Source organism: Micromys minutus (genome assembly GCF_963924665.1).
Source record: "Micromys minutus genome assembly, chromosome: X".
In the NCBI taxonomy this organism is placed as follows: Eukaryota; Metazoa; Chordata; class Mammalia; order Rodentia; family Muridae; genus Micromys; species Micromys minutus.
In genome coordinates, this window is record NC_137970.1 from 123850080 (window position 1) to 123863813 (window position 13734).

Sequence of the window (13734 nt, forward strand, 5' to 3'; positions counted from 1 at the left end):
AGGTTGGCCTAACAGCCATAGGAAGGGCTGAAGAAAGATTTTGGTAATCCAGACAAACTATCAATAATTTAAAACTTGATATATATATATATATATATATATATATATATATATATATATATATATATATATATATATATATATATATATATATATATAAAATCTCTCCCCTTCCCCTCCCCCCTTAGAAGTTATGATGGAGGTCGTGGAGACAAGAGGGGAAGGGTATTTGGAGGCTCCTGCCCAGGAGCACCGCTAATAGCCCAAATGGTATTCACAGCTACTTAGCTCAAAGGCCTATCCTTAGGAACTCTAGGCCTATCCCATCTCTTGTTCACTCTCCTGGGCCTGGGCACCCCTATAGATCCTCACCCACCCCACCCTTCTATCCCAAACCCCAAAGGGCTTCTGGCCATTCACTTTCCCAAAGTCAGTGTGTCCGTGTGCTGGCTTGTCCATTTGGCATCTTCTCGAGTGGCCTGGCCAGTACGTGTCGTAGGGGGTTGGCTGATCCCAGTGGCAGGCCTGCTGGAAGACTGGGAAGGGCACTGCTTCCTGCCCTCTCTGCTGCCTCCTGCTACTACTGGGTGTCGCTTGTGGTTGCCTTCCTCGCCCATGGGGGGGGGGGGGGGGGTCCATTCGGAAGTCTTCTAGTCGGCGGAATTTGCCAAGGTATTCTTGCAGTTTGGGGTCAATGTCCAAATTTTTGGCTTTGGAATATTTCAAGAAGGCCCAGAATTTCTTCAATCCATAGAGCTGGCCAGCCTCATAGTCCTTCACAGTCTCCTCCTGGAAATCCTTGAATATGTCCAGCCGGAACTCCTTCTCTAGGCCATAACTATAGTATCGAAAAGGGCACTCCAGACCGTACCTGTAGCCTTCTTTGGCATTCTCCAGTGCCAGCTGCTTGAATTCTTCATACATCTTTTTATTGAAGTGATCTCGGAGGAAGAAGGACCAAAAGCGGAAGAGGGTGTTCATCTCCTGAGACTGGCCAATGCCCAAGTGCTTCTGCTCATTAAGGCAGCGCCTCGGATACTTGTGGTAGACATGCTGTGTGAAGCCATTTTCCTTGAGCAGCTCATGGGAAGGATGCTGGAACTTGGGCAGTGACTGAGGGGTACAGCCATAGCTGCCGACGGCAGGTGTTCCCTCTGAAGGACTGGAGCTAATTGAAGCAGTCCTGGGCCTGTGCTCCCGAGAATCCATCACCCAGCCCACATGACTTTCCAAGGGGGGGTTCGAGCTGTGCCTTGTCTTTCTTTTTTGAGACATGTTGGCATCCAGGGTCCGTCCTTCTTTCACCACTGGGTAAAAACGTGATTTCTGAATAGAGTCTTTGAGCTGGGGGGTCCAGGGTGTGCAGGGTGTCCTGGCATTTCGGTAGTTTGGAGACTCTGGGACAGTGGTTGGTAGAGAACGGGCAATGGTGGAGGGCTCGGGAGCACCAAACAGCTTGTTAGCCAGGGCATCAGTAGGAACTTGTTGGAACCGAGGTGGCCCAGGAGGAACCTCCTGGTTAGGATCCACAGGGGGCTCAGGGGTCAGAGTGTCAAACTGCTCCCGACTAATCATATTCACTTTCTTGAAGTTCTCGACATCTTGCTTGGTCTGTGAATACTCGGGCTCAAACTTCTCAGTCCATAGGTCTTGTTCATAGTAGAAGAGTCCGTCATTAATGACCTTGGCCAGCTCAGCACTCATCTTGGCACGCGAAGTGTGGTTGCCCGTGCGGTCCCCTCCAGGGTGCCGACGCATGTAAGGTGGTGTTTGAGTGACAATAAGGATCTTATTGACATCCCGGTCATCGATTTCATAGTCAGAGTCCTCATCAGACCAGGCAGTGAAGGTGTTCTTCTGTCCATCCATCTGCTCCATCTCCTCATCAAACAAAAAGTCTAGTTCTTCTTATTTATCCTGATCCTTTGACATCAGCTGCTGGGATGGAATCTGCTGAGGCAGAGCAGTTGGGTGGGCCAACCTGGGCTCCTCTGACTTCTTGGGACGTGCTGGTGAGGGCCGAGGCCTTTTCTTCACTTCAATCCAGCTCTCAGAATCCAGATCTGGGAGCCTGGCAGACAGGCCTTTGGGAAGAGTTTTCAGGTTGCTAACCTCCTCTGTTTTGGTTGGCACTGGGGTGACTGCACGGGGAGAGCCAGGTACTGACTCAGTCTCCTGGTAGTGCTGTCGAGGAACAAATTCTGGGCAGTTGAGAAGCTGAGAAAAATCAGTCTGAGAATAATCTACTATTGGGGGCCCAGGCAGTGGCCACTTTTCAGGTTCTTCCCTCCTTCAGACTTTCTCCACAACCATCTCTACCACCTTGCTGTCCTTTAGAGTTGATATTTTATTTAAACAATGATTTCCTATTTAGTTTTTTCCTATGAATATCATAGTTATTCTTGACAATTTCTATTTCTATAGACCTCTATGCTTGAACTTTTGTGCCAATAACTTTTGGAGTGATGTTTTAATTAATGACTGGCTGGGTCAATAACTGAAAATCCTTTTCTATGTTCTGTGAGAAGTGTTTAGGTTAAATGACAAGAATAAATAGTTATTCAACACCAAAAGTCTTCAAAATTCTACTATGAATAGTTCATAAATTTTTTCTTCTTTAATTTTTTCCACAACCATGTGATCCTCCAATGATATACAGCCATGTGCAAATAAAGAAACTCAGTCCCTAAGATGTGAAAAAAATTACCAAAGTTAATAAAGCTAGAAATTGGTAGATCCGGAATTGTTATCCAGGTCTTCCTAATTCTAGTGATCATGATCATACCACTCGTGCATCTCATATACCAGTGATTAACTACAGGTCCTATTAGTTGAACCTTAGATTGTTATTTATGCTGGCTAGACTAGAAGGTATATATCTAGGCAATAAATATGAGTACTGCAGTTGTAGTGATACAGACATTCTGAGGGAATTATAATTTGAGCTGAGAGCCTCTATAAGACAGGCTTCTTGCAAGAGAGAATGTTGTCACTAAGCCTTAAAGGCTAAAGATGTGGACATAAAGAAATGCAAGTTCAAAGGCTGTGAGAGTCCCATTATTAAGGATACACAATGAAGAGCCCTTCATTTGGGCCAGTGAGTCTAGATTAAGTATTCTTTCCTCATATGCCTACCTGAAAGCCTATGGCACTTTAGATCTATCTCCTTCTCTCGGATGTATTAATAGCCAAATGGAAGGAGTAGGTTGCTTTCGGTAAATCATAGTGATTTTCCTTGTGATCACTTTGTTGGGTACTGCACTCAAGCCAAAATTGATACAAATCCTCTAAAATACATGACCAATAAAAATTTCCAAAGCTATTAAGGACATCAAAAAGAAAATTTGGGACCAGTGGGATGGCTGTACAGCTAAAAGCACTTGCTACACAAGCCTCATGACCTGAGTTCAGTCCCTTAAGCCAATGTAGAAAGCTGACAAAGCCTTTGTCATTGTGCCACCCACCAGAGACAGAGTAGAAAGAGCTTCTTAAATGCACTCCAGTTATAGGACCACTTCGGATGTCTGAGGTTCTTCAAGGTGGTCCGTTGTTGCCATTTTGTCTTCAAGGCCACGCACCTGTCCCTAGACTAGTTCACCTGTGTTTCATGGTTCTCTTTCCTTTATCCCTCATGTACTTGACACACCCTGGATCACTTTGTATTTCCAGCAGTGTCCCTGTTGTAAGCCATTTTTAACACTGTCTCTTTCCTTAGGGATCCACTCCTGCTTCTACCCCAACTGTACTCTTAGCAGTTTCTTACTGTACTCAAAACATTCTTAGGGACCAATGGGACTTCCTAGCGATTTAGAGCTCTGAACCCTTCTAAAGCAGGCGAATTGAGGAAATGTACATATAACGAGATACTATGGTGAAAGGGAAACACCCTATGTATCCGCAGACAATATCATTCTCCTATAAAGCTTTCTCAGCCTTCCTCAAAATCTCTGTGCTATTTGGGTCTCTTCATTTGCCAGTTAAATATGAATTCTCTAACTTATAAACCTCTGCAGCATCTTAGATTTATCTTCTGCCCTTGTCTGAGGCAGTTCCACTAAGGGGAAATTTCAGGGAGGAGTGCTATGATAAGCTTTAGGAGTGCAGAACCCACTCTCTCAGGTTTCTAGGCCATGCTTGCTTTTGTTCACCCTACAGGTTCTCAGTGGGAGATGTTTCTCACTCTCATGCTTTAACTTCATGTTATAATGTCACCTTCAGTTTGGTCTAATGGGAATATTTCCCTAGAAAACCTGGCTGATTGGTTATCTACACCAAACATTGCATAGTGATTGAAGGAGACATGTTCAACCCTCCTTAACTACACTCAAACAGCTTTGGCTCCAGCATTTCTCAGTGATATCCCTAACTGTTCCCTTCCACCCATGTACTCATATTCCAAATTTTGCCAATTTACTTATTATTTGCAATCGACTTTTTTTGTGGCATGTATCTCCATCTCACTAGCCCTCCAATCCCTGCCCTATTTTCATTCATTCCTCTCCCTCAGCTGACCTACTCTCAGCTGGCCTTCCTACGCAGTTCCTCTGCATGAAAACTGTAGGGATATAGCAAAACTGATAATGAAACCAAAGTGTCCCAACCACTGGAAACTATCCAATGGCTCCTCAACCTTCACAGATACACTTCCTTAGATATACTTTTTCGAGGGTGGTATAGTCAAGTTGGTGTAACTCTTTCACACATATATTAGCTGAGGAAAGGAAAATATTTTTTCTTCTCTGGGCTTTAGCCTACTTATCCTAAAAATAAGATTGGAATGGCCCTGTTCCCCCAAAGACATTGCCTTGATTTATGTTCTCATGAAATGCTTTCTACACGTACCTAGAATAAAATGTTTGGGGAATGCTGCATTCCTTAGCCCCAGAAAAGAAAGAAAGAGACAGAATATTGGGAAATCAGTGTCTGAGGAACAGTTCTGGGAGACAGTGGAGTGGATAATTACCCAGGGCCACTTAAGTACTTAAGCTTTCTTTTGCAGAAAGGTTGACTTACGTTTGTATTTACACAGCAAATGCTTTGACAATTTGGTGTTGAGCAGGGTGCAAAATAAAGAGATGGATAAACTCAGTTGAGAGCTCTTTCTGGTGTAGGCAGTAGACTCACAGACACTGGAAGAGCATAAAGCACAGATTATACCCAGACACTCTAAGGCCTGATGAGAAAGCATGATAACCATATGTATACTACAGTAAGACATGCCAGTTCAAGGGTATTCTCAATGAACAACTCCTCTGAGAATATTTAACCAGGACTTCTAGGTGACAAAAACAGAGCTTCTTGACTCATGTGCTTGTTGTTGTACACAAGACACTGTTGGCAGTTGGTAAGGGTTGACTCCAAGTATCTTCACTGTAAAATCAGCACTTTTCTATCTCTAGACCATATCCTGGCCAAGGCAGAAGGCTTTCGTGGCACTGGGCACAGAGCCTGCTCTGCTGTATTCCTCAGTTGGGTCTTGCATTAGCACTGATTGCTGGCAAGGCTGCCAGCCCAAGGCTGTGTTTTCCTAATCAAGGAGGCCAATTTAGCACTTGGGAAATACTAGTCAGCTAGGCCACATTGCCATTACCTCCTGATAGAAATAAGGAGGCAGAGAATGTGGAAGCTTCTGTGAATGAGCTTGTAAGCAGGCCCAAGTGTCTGAGTCCCTCCTCTCTAGTCAGTTCAAAACTATTCACTAAAGTTCTCCAATAGGCCTCTCATCCTGGGGTTAGTGATGGAGACACCCTTCTTGGATTTCATTTATTTATTTATTTATTCATTCATTCATTCATTCATTCATTCATTCATTCATTCATTTATTTTATTTGATGGAGACATCCTTCTGGGATTTTTATTTATTTATTTATTTATTTATTTATTTATTTATTTATTTATTTATGGAGTCCCCTTTCAGAAAGATGTTAGTTTTTACCTTATTTAAGTCAAAATTACAGAAGAAATCGGATGGAATTTTCAGTAGTCAATATTTACTGAACATTTAGCACATGCCAGACACTGCTACATATTTTCTTTTAGCTGGCCCATTAGCCTAATGGATGTTACCACTAATACCTCTCTTATAGTCAACTAAACCAAGGAAGAAAAGAGACGTAAAATAACCAGCTTAAGATCACATAAAAGAAGGTGGCAAATCTGCGCTTGCAGTTCATGTTGTTATTTGTCTCTACCAGAGAGTGCAAGATCTGAGGGAAGGGACCATGTCTACATCATGGTAGGACCTGCTACACAGTATGTGTGGAGGGGACATAGAAGTGAGAATAAGGCTGCCTAGGGGAGCTTTGTGGTTTACTTAACAAGCTTGTATTGGGGGGGGTAGGGGAAGTTTTGTGCAATGTGGGCTTAGAGAAACAAGCACATCTGCTCCTTCCTTCCCAAGGCCAGCATCCCCCACAGATAATTACTACAGACTCTCAGCTGTTGGAGCTCAGAGGATATTCCGCATTGGCTGGGGCTGTTTCCCAAAACAGGTTTGCATTGTTTTGAAACCATGGTACAGAGCACCCAGAAAGCAAATGGAAGTTGAGTCCCACACAGCAGGCAGTTACTAAGACACCAAGAATGAGTGGGACAGATTTGGAGAACGAGGGACTGTAAGAGAAAGCTGGCTACTGTGGAAGCTATTGAAAAGGGAGCCCATATCCGCAGAGGCAGCCCAGTGACTGAAATCAGAGCCCTGGAGCTATTCCTGATTTTTGAAACAATCATTCTTCCTTCTAAGACTTTATTCCTGAAAAACAGCTCAAGAGAATTATGATGATATATGCATGAAGATGTGTATTAAGAAACTGGCTACGTTAATATAACCATGGGAACAAGTGAATTGTCCCGCAATAAGAGATGGCAAATGAGATTATGGAATATAGCACATTCCATGGCATCTTATGAGACATTTTAATATGTTCCTTTGGAAACAGTAGCAGACTGGGGAATATGTAGGACAAATTTATTTTTAAAATAGCATCTCTATGTGTCTTTTTGGCTGCCCTAGAACTTGGGATCATCCTACTTCAGCCTCTGGAGTGCTGGAATGACATAGCATGTCAACACAATTAGCTTGGAACAGCCTTTTCATAAGAAGAAGCACTACTGTGTTTAGGTTTTGATCTTATGACTCACAAAATCTCTTCTTGCATAGTAAATACCCAAATAAGAGGAGTTATGTAAGGGTTATGGGTTTTGAGAGGTGCCTTTAAAAATGTTTTAAAGATGTACATTGAAAACAAACTAAACAAAAAAAGCGCGAGGGAGAGAGAGAGAGAGAGAGAGAGAGAGAGAGAGAGAGAGAGAGAGAGAGAGAGAGAGAGAGAGAAAGAGAGAGAGAGAGAATGAATATATTTGAAAGAGCATGTAATTCCTCTTCGAAGCTTAATCTATTTTCAATAGTTTCTATATCAATTTAGGAATAAAACTGCCTATATGTAGAATGGGCATGGAAAAAATTAGGTTTTGCAGCTATTTGATGCATGATCAGGACCAAGGCATATTATGAAAAACAATCATCCTCAATGCAATTGGCTAGTCAATGTTTAAGGCTATAGCACCTAGTCCATTGGGATCATTCCTAGATTTGTCAACCAATAATCATTTGTGTCTCTAATTTGCAAGACGTCCCTGCCTATCAATGAATAGAGATGTAGCTAAACACTTCTTTCAGATGAACAGAATCATCTGTGAAATCTTCCTTCAAGAAGCTTGTCCCAAATTCCAAACTTGCATGTACATTGGTCTCACCAAGGTTCTTTAGGCAAAAAATTCCTCAATGTCTATTCACAGGCAGGGTCAACTTTGGTCCAGAAGACAGAGAAGTTTGTGTAGACAACAGTAGTGATTCCCACCTCAAGTTCTCTTCCACATCTGGTGCTGATGGTTTGCCTGACCTGGAAGTGTCCATCTGTACATGTTTACCTCCAAACCTGACCTGTGGATACTTATCCTGTGGAACTGTGTCATATGAGACCAAGAGAAATACAAAGTATTTGGCATTTACATGTCTTTATTTCTCAACTCTGGTACTTCCTTCATTAATGGTCACATTTTGAAATAGTTTGGAGTAGTGGCTATGTAGCCTCTTCAGTCATATAAATTCACACCCAGAGGCAGTTGAGCTTAAAGGCATCTAGATGTTGGTCAACTTGGCTCCCTTAGGTTAAGGACGACAGTGTTTTCATTTTAAGACTTTACTGCTTTGACTCCCCTTAAAACCTGGGCTTTGATGCAGAATATATATTTATCTGTGTTCATATTTATCTTTAATCCAGTTCTCACTGTGCCTCATTGACATGAATTATTTAAAATATGAACACAGAACCAAATAATAAAGATATAAATGCTGAGCTTTTTGGGTACCCAAGAAACCATCCACAGAACTTATGAAGCTCAAAGAGAAGGAAAGGCAGAGGTGGATGTTCAAGGGAGGAAATAAAGGGACAAATAGAGGAGCAGGGATTGCAGAAAAGATCATCCAGAGACTGCCTCACCTGTGGATACACCCCATATACACTCAATAAACCCAAGCACTATTGCTGATGCCAAGCAGTGCTTACTGGCAAGAACCTGCCTCAGAGGCTCTGCCAGAGTCATACTGACACAGAGGAGGATGCTTGCAGCTAACCATCAAACTGAACAGGAGGACCCCAATGAAGGTGCTAGAGAAAGGACTCAAGGAGCTGAAAGGGTATGCAACACCACGGGGAGAACAAAATTATCAACTATCCAAACCCTCCACAGCTCCCAGGGACTAAAACACCAACCAATGAGCACACATGGAGAGACCCATGGCCCCAGGTACATATGCAGCAGAGGACGGCAGTGTCTGACATCAGTGGGAGGAGAGGCCTTTGGTCCAGGGAATGCTCATTTTCCCAGTGTAGGGGAGCGCCAAGGTACTGAGAGGGTGGTTGGGAGGAGCACCTTCATGGAGGCAATGGGATGGGGTAGGGAGATGGGATTATAGGGAAGGGATAACATCTGAAATGTAAATGCAGAGAATATCCAATAAAAAGTTGAATAAAGAGAAATAAATGCTGAGAGAAAAAATGATTTGTTCAAATCATAAAGTAGAAATGACATTTCTGATGCCTAGCACCTGTTCCAGTCCAGCACTTATTTCATTGGGTAGCCTTTGGGGAATGCGCGTTGATTTGGATATACCAGTGCATCCAGAACACCAATACTACACACTTATTCTCTGTGCTAGGCATAGGAAGAGAGATGCACTGACAACCTGGCCTGCATTTTCCTTCTCCAAGTTCAAGGTCTGTCCTGAATTTACTTCACACTCTCCTGACCTAATTGTCCTATTCAAGACTCAGCTTGCAATTACCAGTTTTGTTTTTATTTTTAAAATGTGTTCTAGATGTGAAACATAACATACAGACAAACTGGTATGAAGCCAAGCCTTTATAGGTTGATTACTTACGATACAGTAAATATTTGTGCAAGCAATGAAGAAACTTAACTGAAACCACATCAGGTACTACCCACATGTCTTTTCCCAATCCTTACATCACACTCCTGGCTACAGGAAGCAGCCCTGCTACTTTTCCAGCAATTGCTTCCTTATCTTCATAGTTTTACTATGTTAGTATGGATCCTTAAACATTATACATTACTTTTCCTTAGTTTGAGCTTGGTATAAATGAAAGCCTGTGGTATGTATTCCTTTGTGTGTGACTTCCTTTCATTGTGTGTGAGATTGATTTGTGCTGTTGATATAGAACATTTCCATTCCCTCAAAAAGCTCCCTCCTGCCCTTTGGCAGGCCAACTCCTACCACCCTGGCTGAAGCCCAGCATTGGTTTTCTTTCTGTCACTACAGATAAGTCTTCCCTTTTTAAGAATTTAGTATAAATGGAATAGTACAGTATGTGCTATTTTGTTGCTGATTTTCTCCTTTCATGATTAATTTTAAGGGCATTTATGTTGTATGTATCAGCAGTTTGGTCCTTTCCAATGCTGAGTAGTATTCCATAATGTGGATAAGCTGCAACCCATTCATCTTTTCACACACCAATATACACTTGCATTGCTGTAATTTTTATTGTTACACATAAAGTTGTTATAAACATTTATACACAGGCTTCTTTAAGAACATCTGCAGTTATTTTTGTCAATATTTAATGATAGAGTTTTGTTGTCGTATAGTTAGTACAGGTTGGACTTTGAAGGAAATTACTAAGGGGTTTCCAAAGTGATAGCAAGATTTTGTACTTCTATAACACATTTTCATATCTAGTAGCTCTGTATCCTTTTTAGTGCTGTTCTTGAATGTGAAGTGGACTTCCTTGGTATTCATTTCTTCAATTTCATGTGCTTCTTGCTGATTTCTCTGTCTACTTTGGGAAGTGTCAGATTTAATCATTTGTCTATTGCTACCATTTAGTTCCTTTCCCTACCTCCTATAAGTATGAAGTATAGATTCCAGATATACATCCTTTTAGGACATCTGATTTATCAAAGTGTGCCATTTCCTTTTCTTAGTGATAATCTATAAGAGCAAAATGTTGCACATATCAGTGCATTGTTATTTTTCTTTTATAGTTTCTATTTTTATCTGTCCTATCAATAAAATATTCTTTCTGTTTCTATTTTGTGGGATAGATAAGGGATTATAAGCAACAACTCTTCTTCCAAAGTCTGATAGAATTCTTTGTGAAAGCCATCTGACTGTGGGCATCGTTTGGTTAGGAGATTCTTTATAACTGCTTCAATTTCAGTAGGAGTTACAGGTCTATTTAAATTTCTTTTTTTCTTACAACTTTATTTTAAAAACAGAGATATGTGTATAGATTTTAAAAGGCATTTCAGCATAAAACCATATGAATATATTTTGTCAGTACTTGATTTTTTTTCTATTTAAATTTCTTATCTGAATCTTGATACACCTTTGGTAAGTGGTGTGTACCAAGAAAATTATCTATTTTTTAAAAGATTTTCCAATTTCATGGAGTAGAGGTTTTTGAAGTATGTCCTTATGGTTTTCTCTGTCTTCCTTTTTATAAATTTGGACAAGGGTTTGTCAATCTCCTTGATTTTCTCAAAGATATAACTCTTTGCTTGATTCACTCTTCATTTTGCTTTTTTGGGGCAGGGGATTCTTGAATGTATGTATGAGTGGATCTCTGACCCTTTTGCCTTCTCTTGGGCTTTTTTACTTCTGTTAGTTTTTTAGTTTGTACTGTCTAACTTTATAACTTATTACATTTTGCTTTGTTATATTTAAAAATTAAATGAATAAAAAGCTGGCACTATAGTAAAGGTTAACAACTTTTCTGTCATTTATATCTTCTGGGAAAAGGAAAATCAGTTTTCTACAATAAAGTGACACTGGGTATATCTACTACTCCAGAACTGGCCTCATCTTCAGGATTAGCTGATCAATATATAATAGGCTCCTGTGTGTGTGTGTGTGTGTGTGTGTGTGTGTGTGTGTGTGTGTGTGTGTGTGTGTGTTTGTGTGTGTGTGTGTGTGTGTGTGTGTATGAAGAGAAGAGTGGATAGAGGGATGGAGAGATGGCTCAGTGGTTAAGAGCATTGACTATTCTTCCAGAGGTCCTGAGTTCAATTCCCAGCAACCACATGGTGGCTCACAACCATCTGTGATGGGATCTGATGCCCTCTTCTAGTGTGTCTGAAGACAGCAACAGTGTACTCTTATAAATAATAAATAAAACTTGAAAAACAAAAGATGTCATTGAGCCACTGAATATTACCTTCTCTGTGAATTGTGGAAGCCTGTTTCATCTTTTCCTGTTTCTGGTCTTGGCCATGATGCTATTATTTTATTTGGCTGCATCCCTCTACCACAATAGATTGTCTTCCTAGAGGCTGAAAAGCTATTGTGTCCATCAATTATAGACTAAACTATCTAAGACTGTGATGCAAACTAAATGTTCTCTTATAAATAAAAATAAAAATCTGTCTATACCATATTTACAAATAACTTTTTCTTATGATTTTTTTTGCAATTTTGTCTTTTATGTTCAGATGTATTTTAAGTTATATTATTTGTATATAGTATATTTTCCTGTATGAATGTTTAATTATAATTATGTCTTCTTATAAAGCGTATGCTACCATCCATTGAATTACTTTGACATAGCTTTTGAAAAATCAATCAGCCACAGTTGTGTAAGAAAGAGCTCAAATTCTTCTCTGTGAACATTTGTTTATCTTTAGACCAATAACATACTTGTCAGATTCAATCTTTGGGATGAGTTTTTAAGTCAGCCAACTAAATTCTGCAGCTTGGTTATTTTGTTCATATTTTTTATTTGTAAGTTGATACTTTTATACCATTTGTGAATTTTAACACAAGTGTAAATTGGTGATAGGTAGGTAACTGTATTCAAAATCAGTACATAGCAAGTCATTTTAAGGGCAATATAGCAAGACAGGAAACTTTTAGCAACCATTCTGACTACTCCAATACTATGGGAAGGAAAATATTTTGGTCATTCTAGCCAGTAATACAGCACCTAATACTCAAGTTCACTAAATTATATTTGGTAGATGAAACAAGTATAAGGCCATATGAGGTGGGTCTAAATATACTTGAAAAATTACATTTTAAAAAAAGAGAATGTTAGGGGTAGCAATACTTCATCCAAACTGGTAGATGTTGGCAAGAAACTGTGATTACAATTTCGTATACATAATGTAAAAATCTATGCAAAAAGACATGGATCAAAATGTATATTCAGTATGATTAGCCATTAGATCAGCCAAAATGAAAAGCACAAGATTATGTGGCTACAAATATTTCAAATTACTAAACAACAACAACAATAAAACTTGAAAGTTTAAGTTTTTGTGAAGATGCAGAGAAACTGAATCACTCACATATTAGTGGGAACATCAGATTATAGACACTCTAGAAAATATGGTGACATTTTCCTAAAAAACTATATAGAATACCATACAACTATAACACAGTCATACAACATCTATAAATGCATAGAGGCCAAATTTAGGCCTAATAACCTAAACGTGGAAATGGTTCAGATACCATTCTCCAGGTAAATAGTTAAACCACAATGAATCCACAAACGTGAACTTGCTAATAAAAGGAAAACTATCAATGCATGCAACCACCTGAAGGAAATTTTGCAGAACACAGAACCAATTCCTGGTTGGGTGGGGAAATCTTCCTAAATGTAGAACAGATCAATGGGCATTAGGGCTAAGGACAGGGTCTGGGAAGAAGGAAGTGGATGCGGTGATCAAAAGCACAGGCATGAGGTATCTCTGTGATGATAGATATGTTCTGTGTCTAGATTGTATCAATGCTAATATCCTGGTTGAGATATTATACTGAACTTTAATAAAGCATTGTCACTGTGAGAAACTAAAGAAAGGACCATTAGAGCTCTCCATGACAAAATATTAAGGTTTTAAATAGTTTTTAATTACATGAGGGCCTTCATACATGTGTTCTCAATTACATTACAGTCTATTTAGCTATGTGGTTTGCAAACATTTTCTTCTAATACGTAGCTTTTATTTAATTATTTTAGTAAAGGTTTTACAGAGCAAAATTTTAATAGTTTATTTTTTATCATTTTATGTGTATTGGTGTTTTGCCTACGGATACATCTGTGTATCACATGCATGTGTGATGTCCACTAAGGTCAGAAAAGAGCCTCAGATGTCCTATACCTTTAGTTGCAGATGGTTGTGATGACTTTTTTTATGATCCTGTTTCTAATGTCA

At 39.9% G+C, this 13734-nt stretch overlaps 1 protein-coding gene across 1 annotated transcript in view; it reads right to left on the bottom strand.

Annotated features, from left to right (window-relative positions):
- Window positions 1-416: 416 nt before the first annotated feature.
- LOC308415262 (la-related protein 1-like) overlaps window positions 417-13734 on the bottom strand; it is a gene marked incomplete at both ends in the record, with an annotated part of 39826 nt that continues 26508 nt past the window's right edge. The window contains 4 exon segments of the mRNA XM_080910252.1: window positions 417-623; window positions 625-1908; window positions 1912-2292; window positions 2296-2331. Of these exon segments, the coding sequence (XP_080766378.1) occupies window positions 417-623; window positions 625-1908; window positions 1912-2292; window positions 2296-2331 (1908 nt within the window).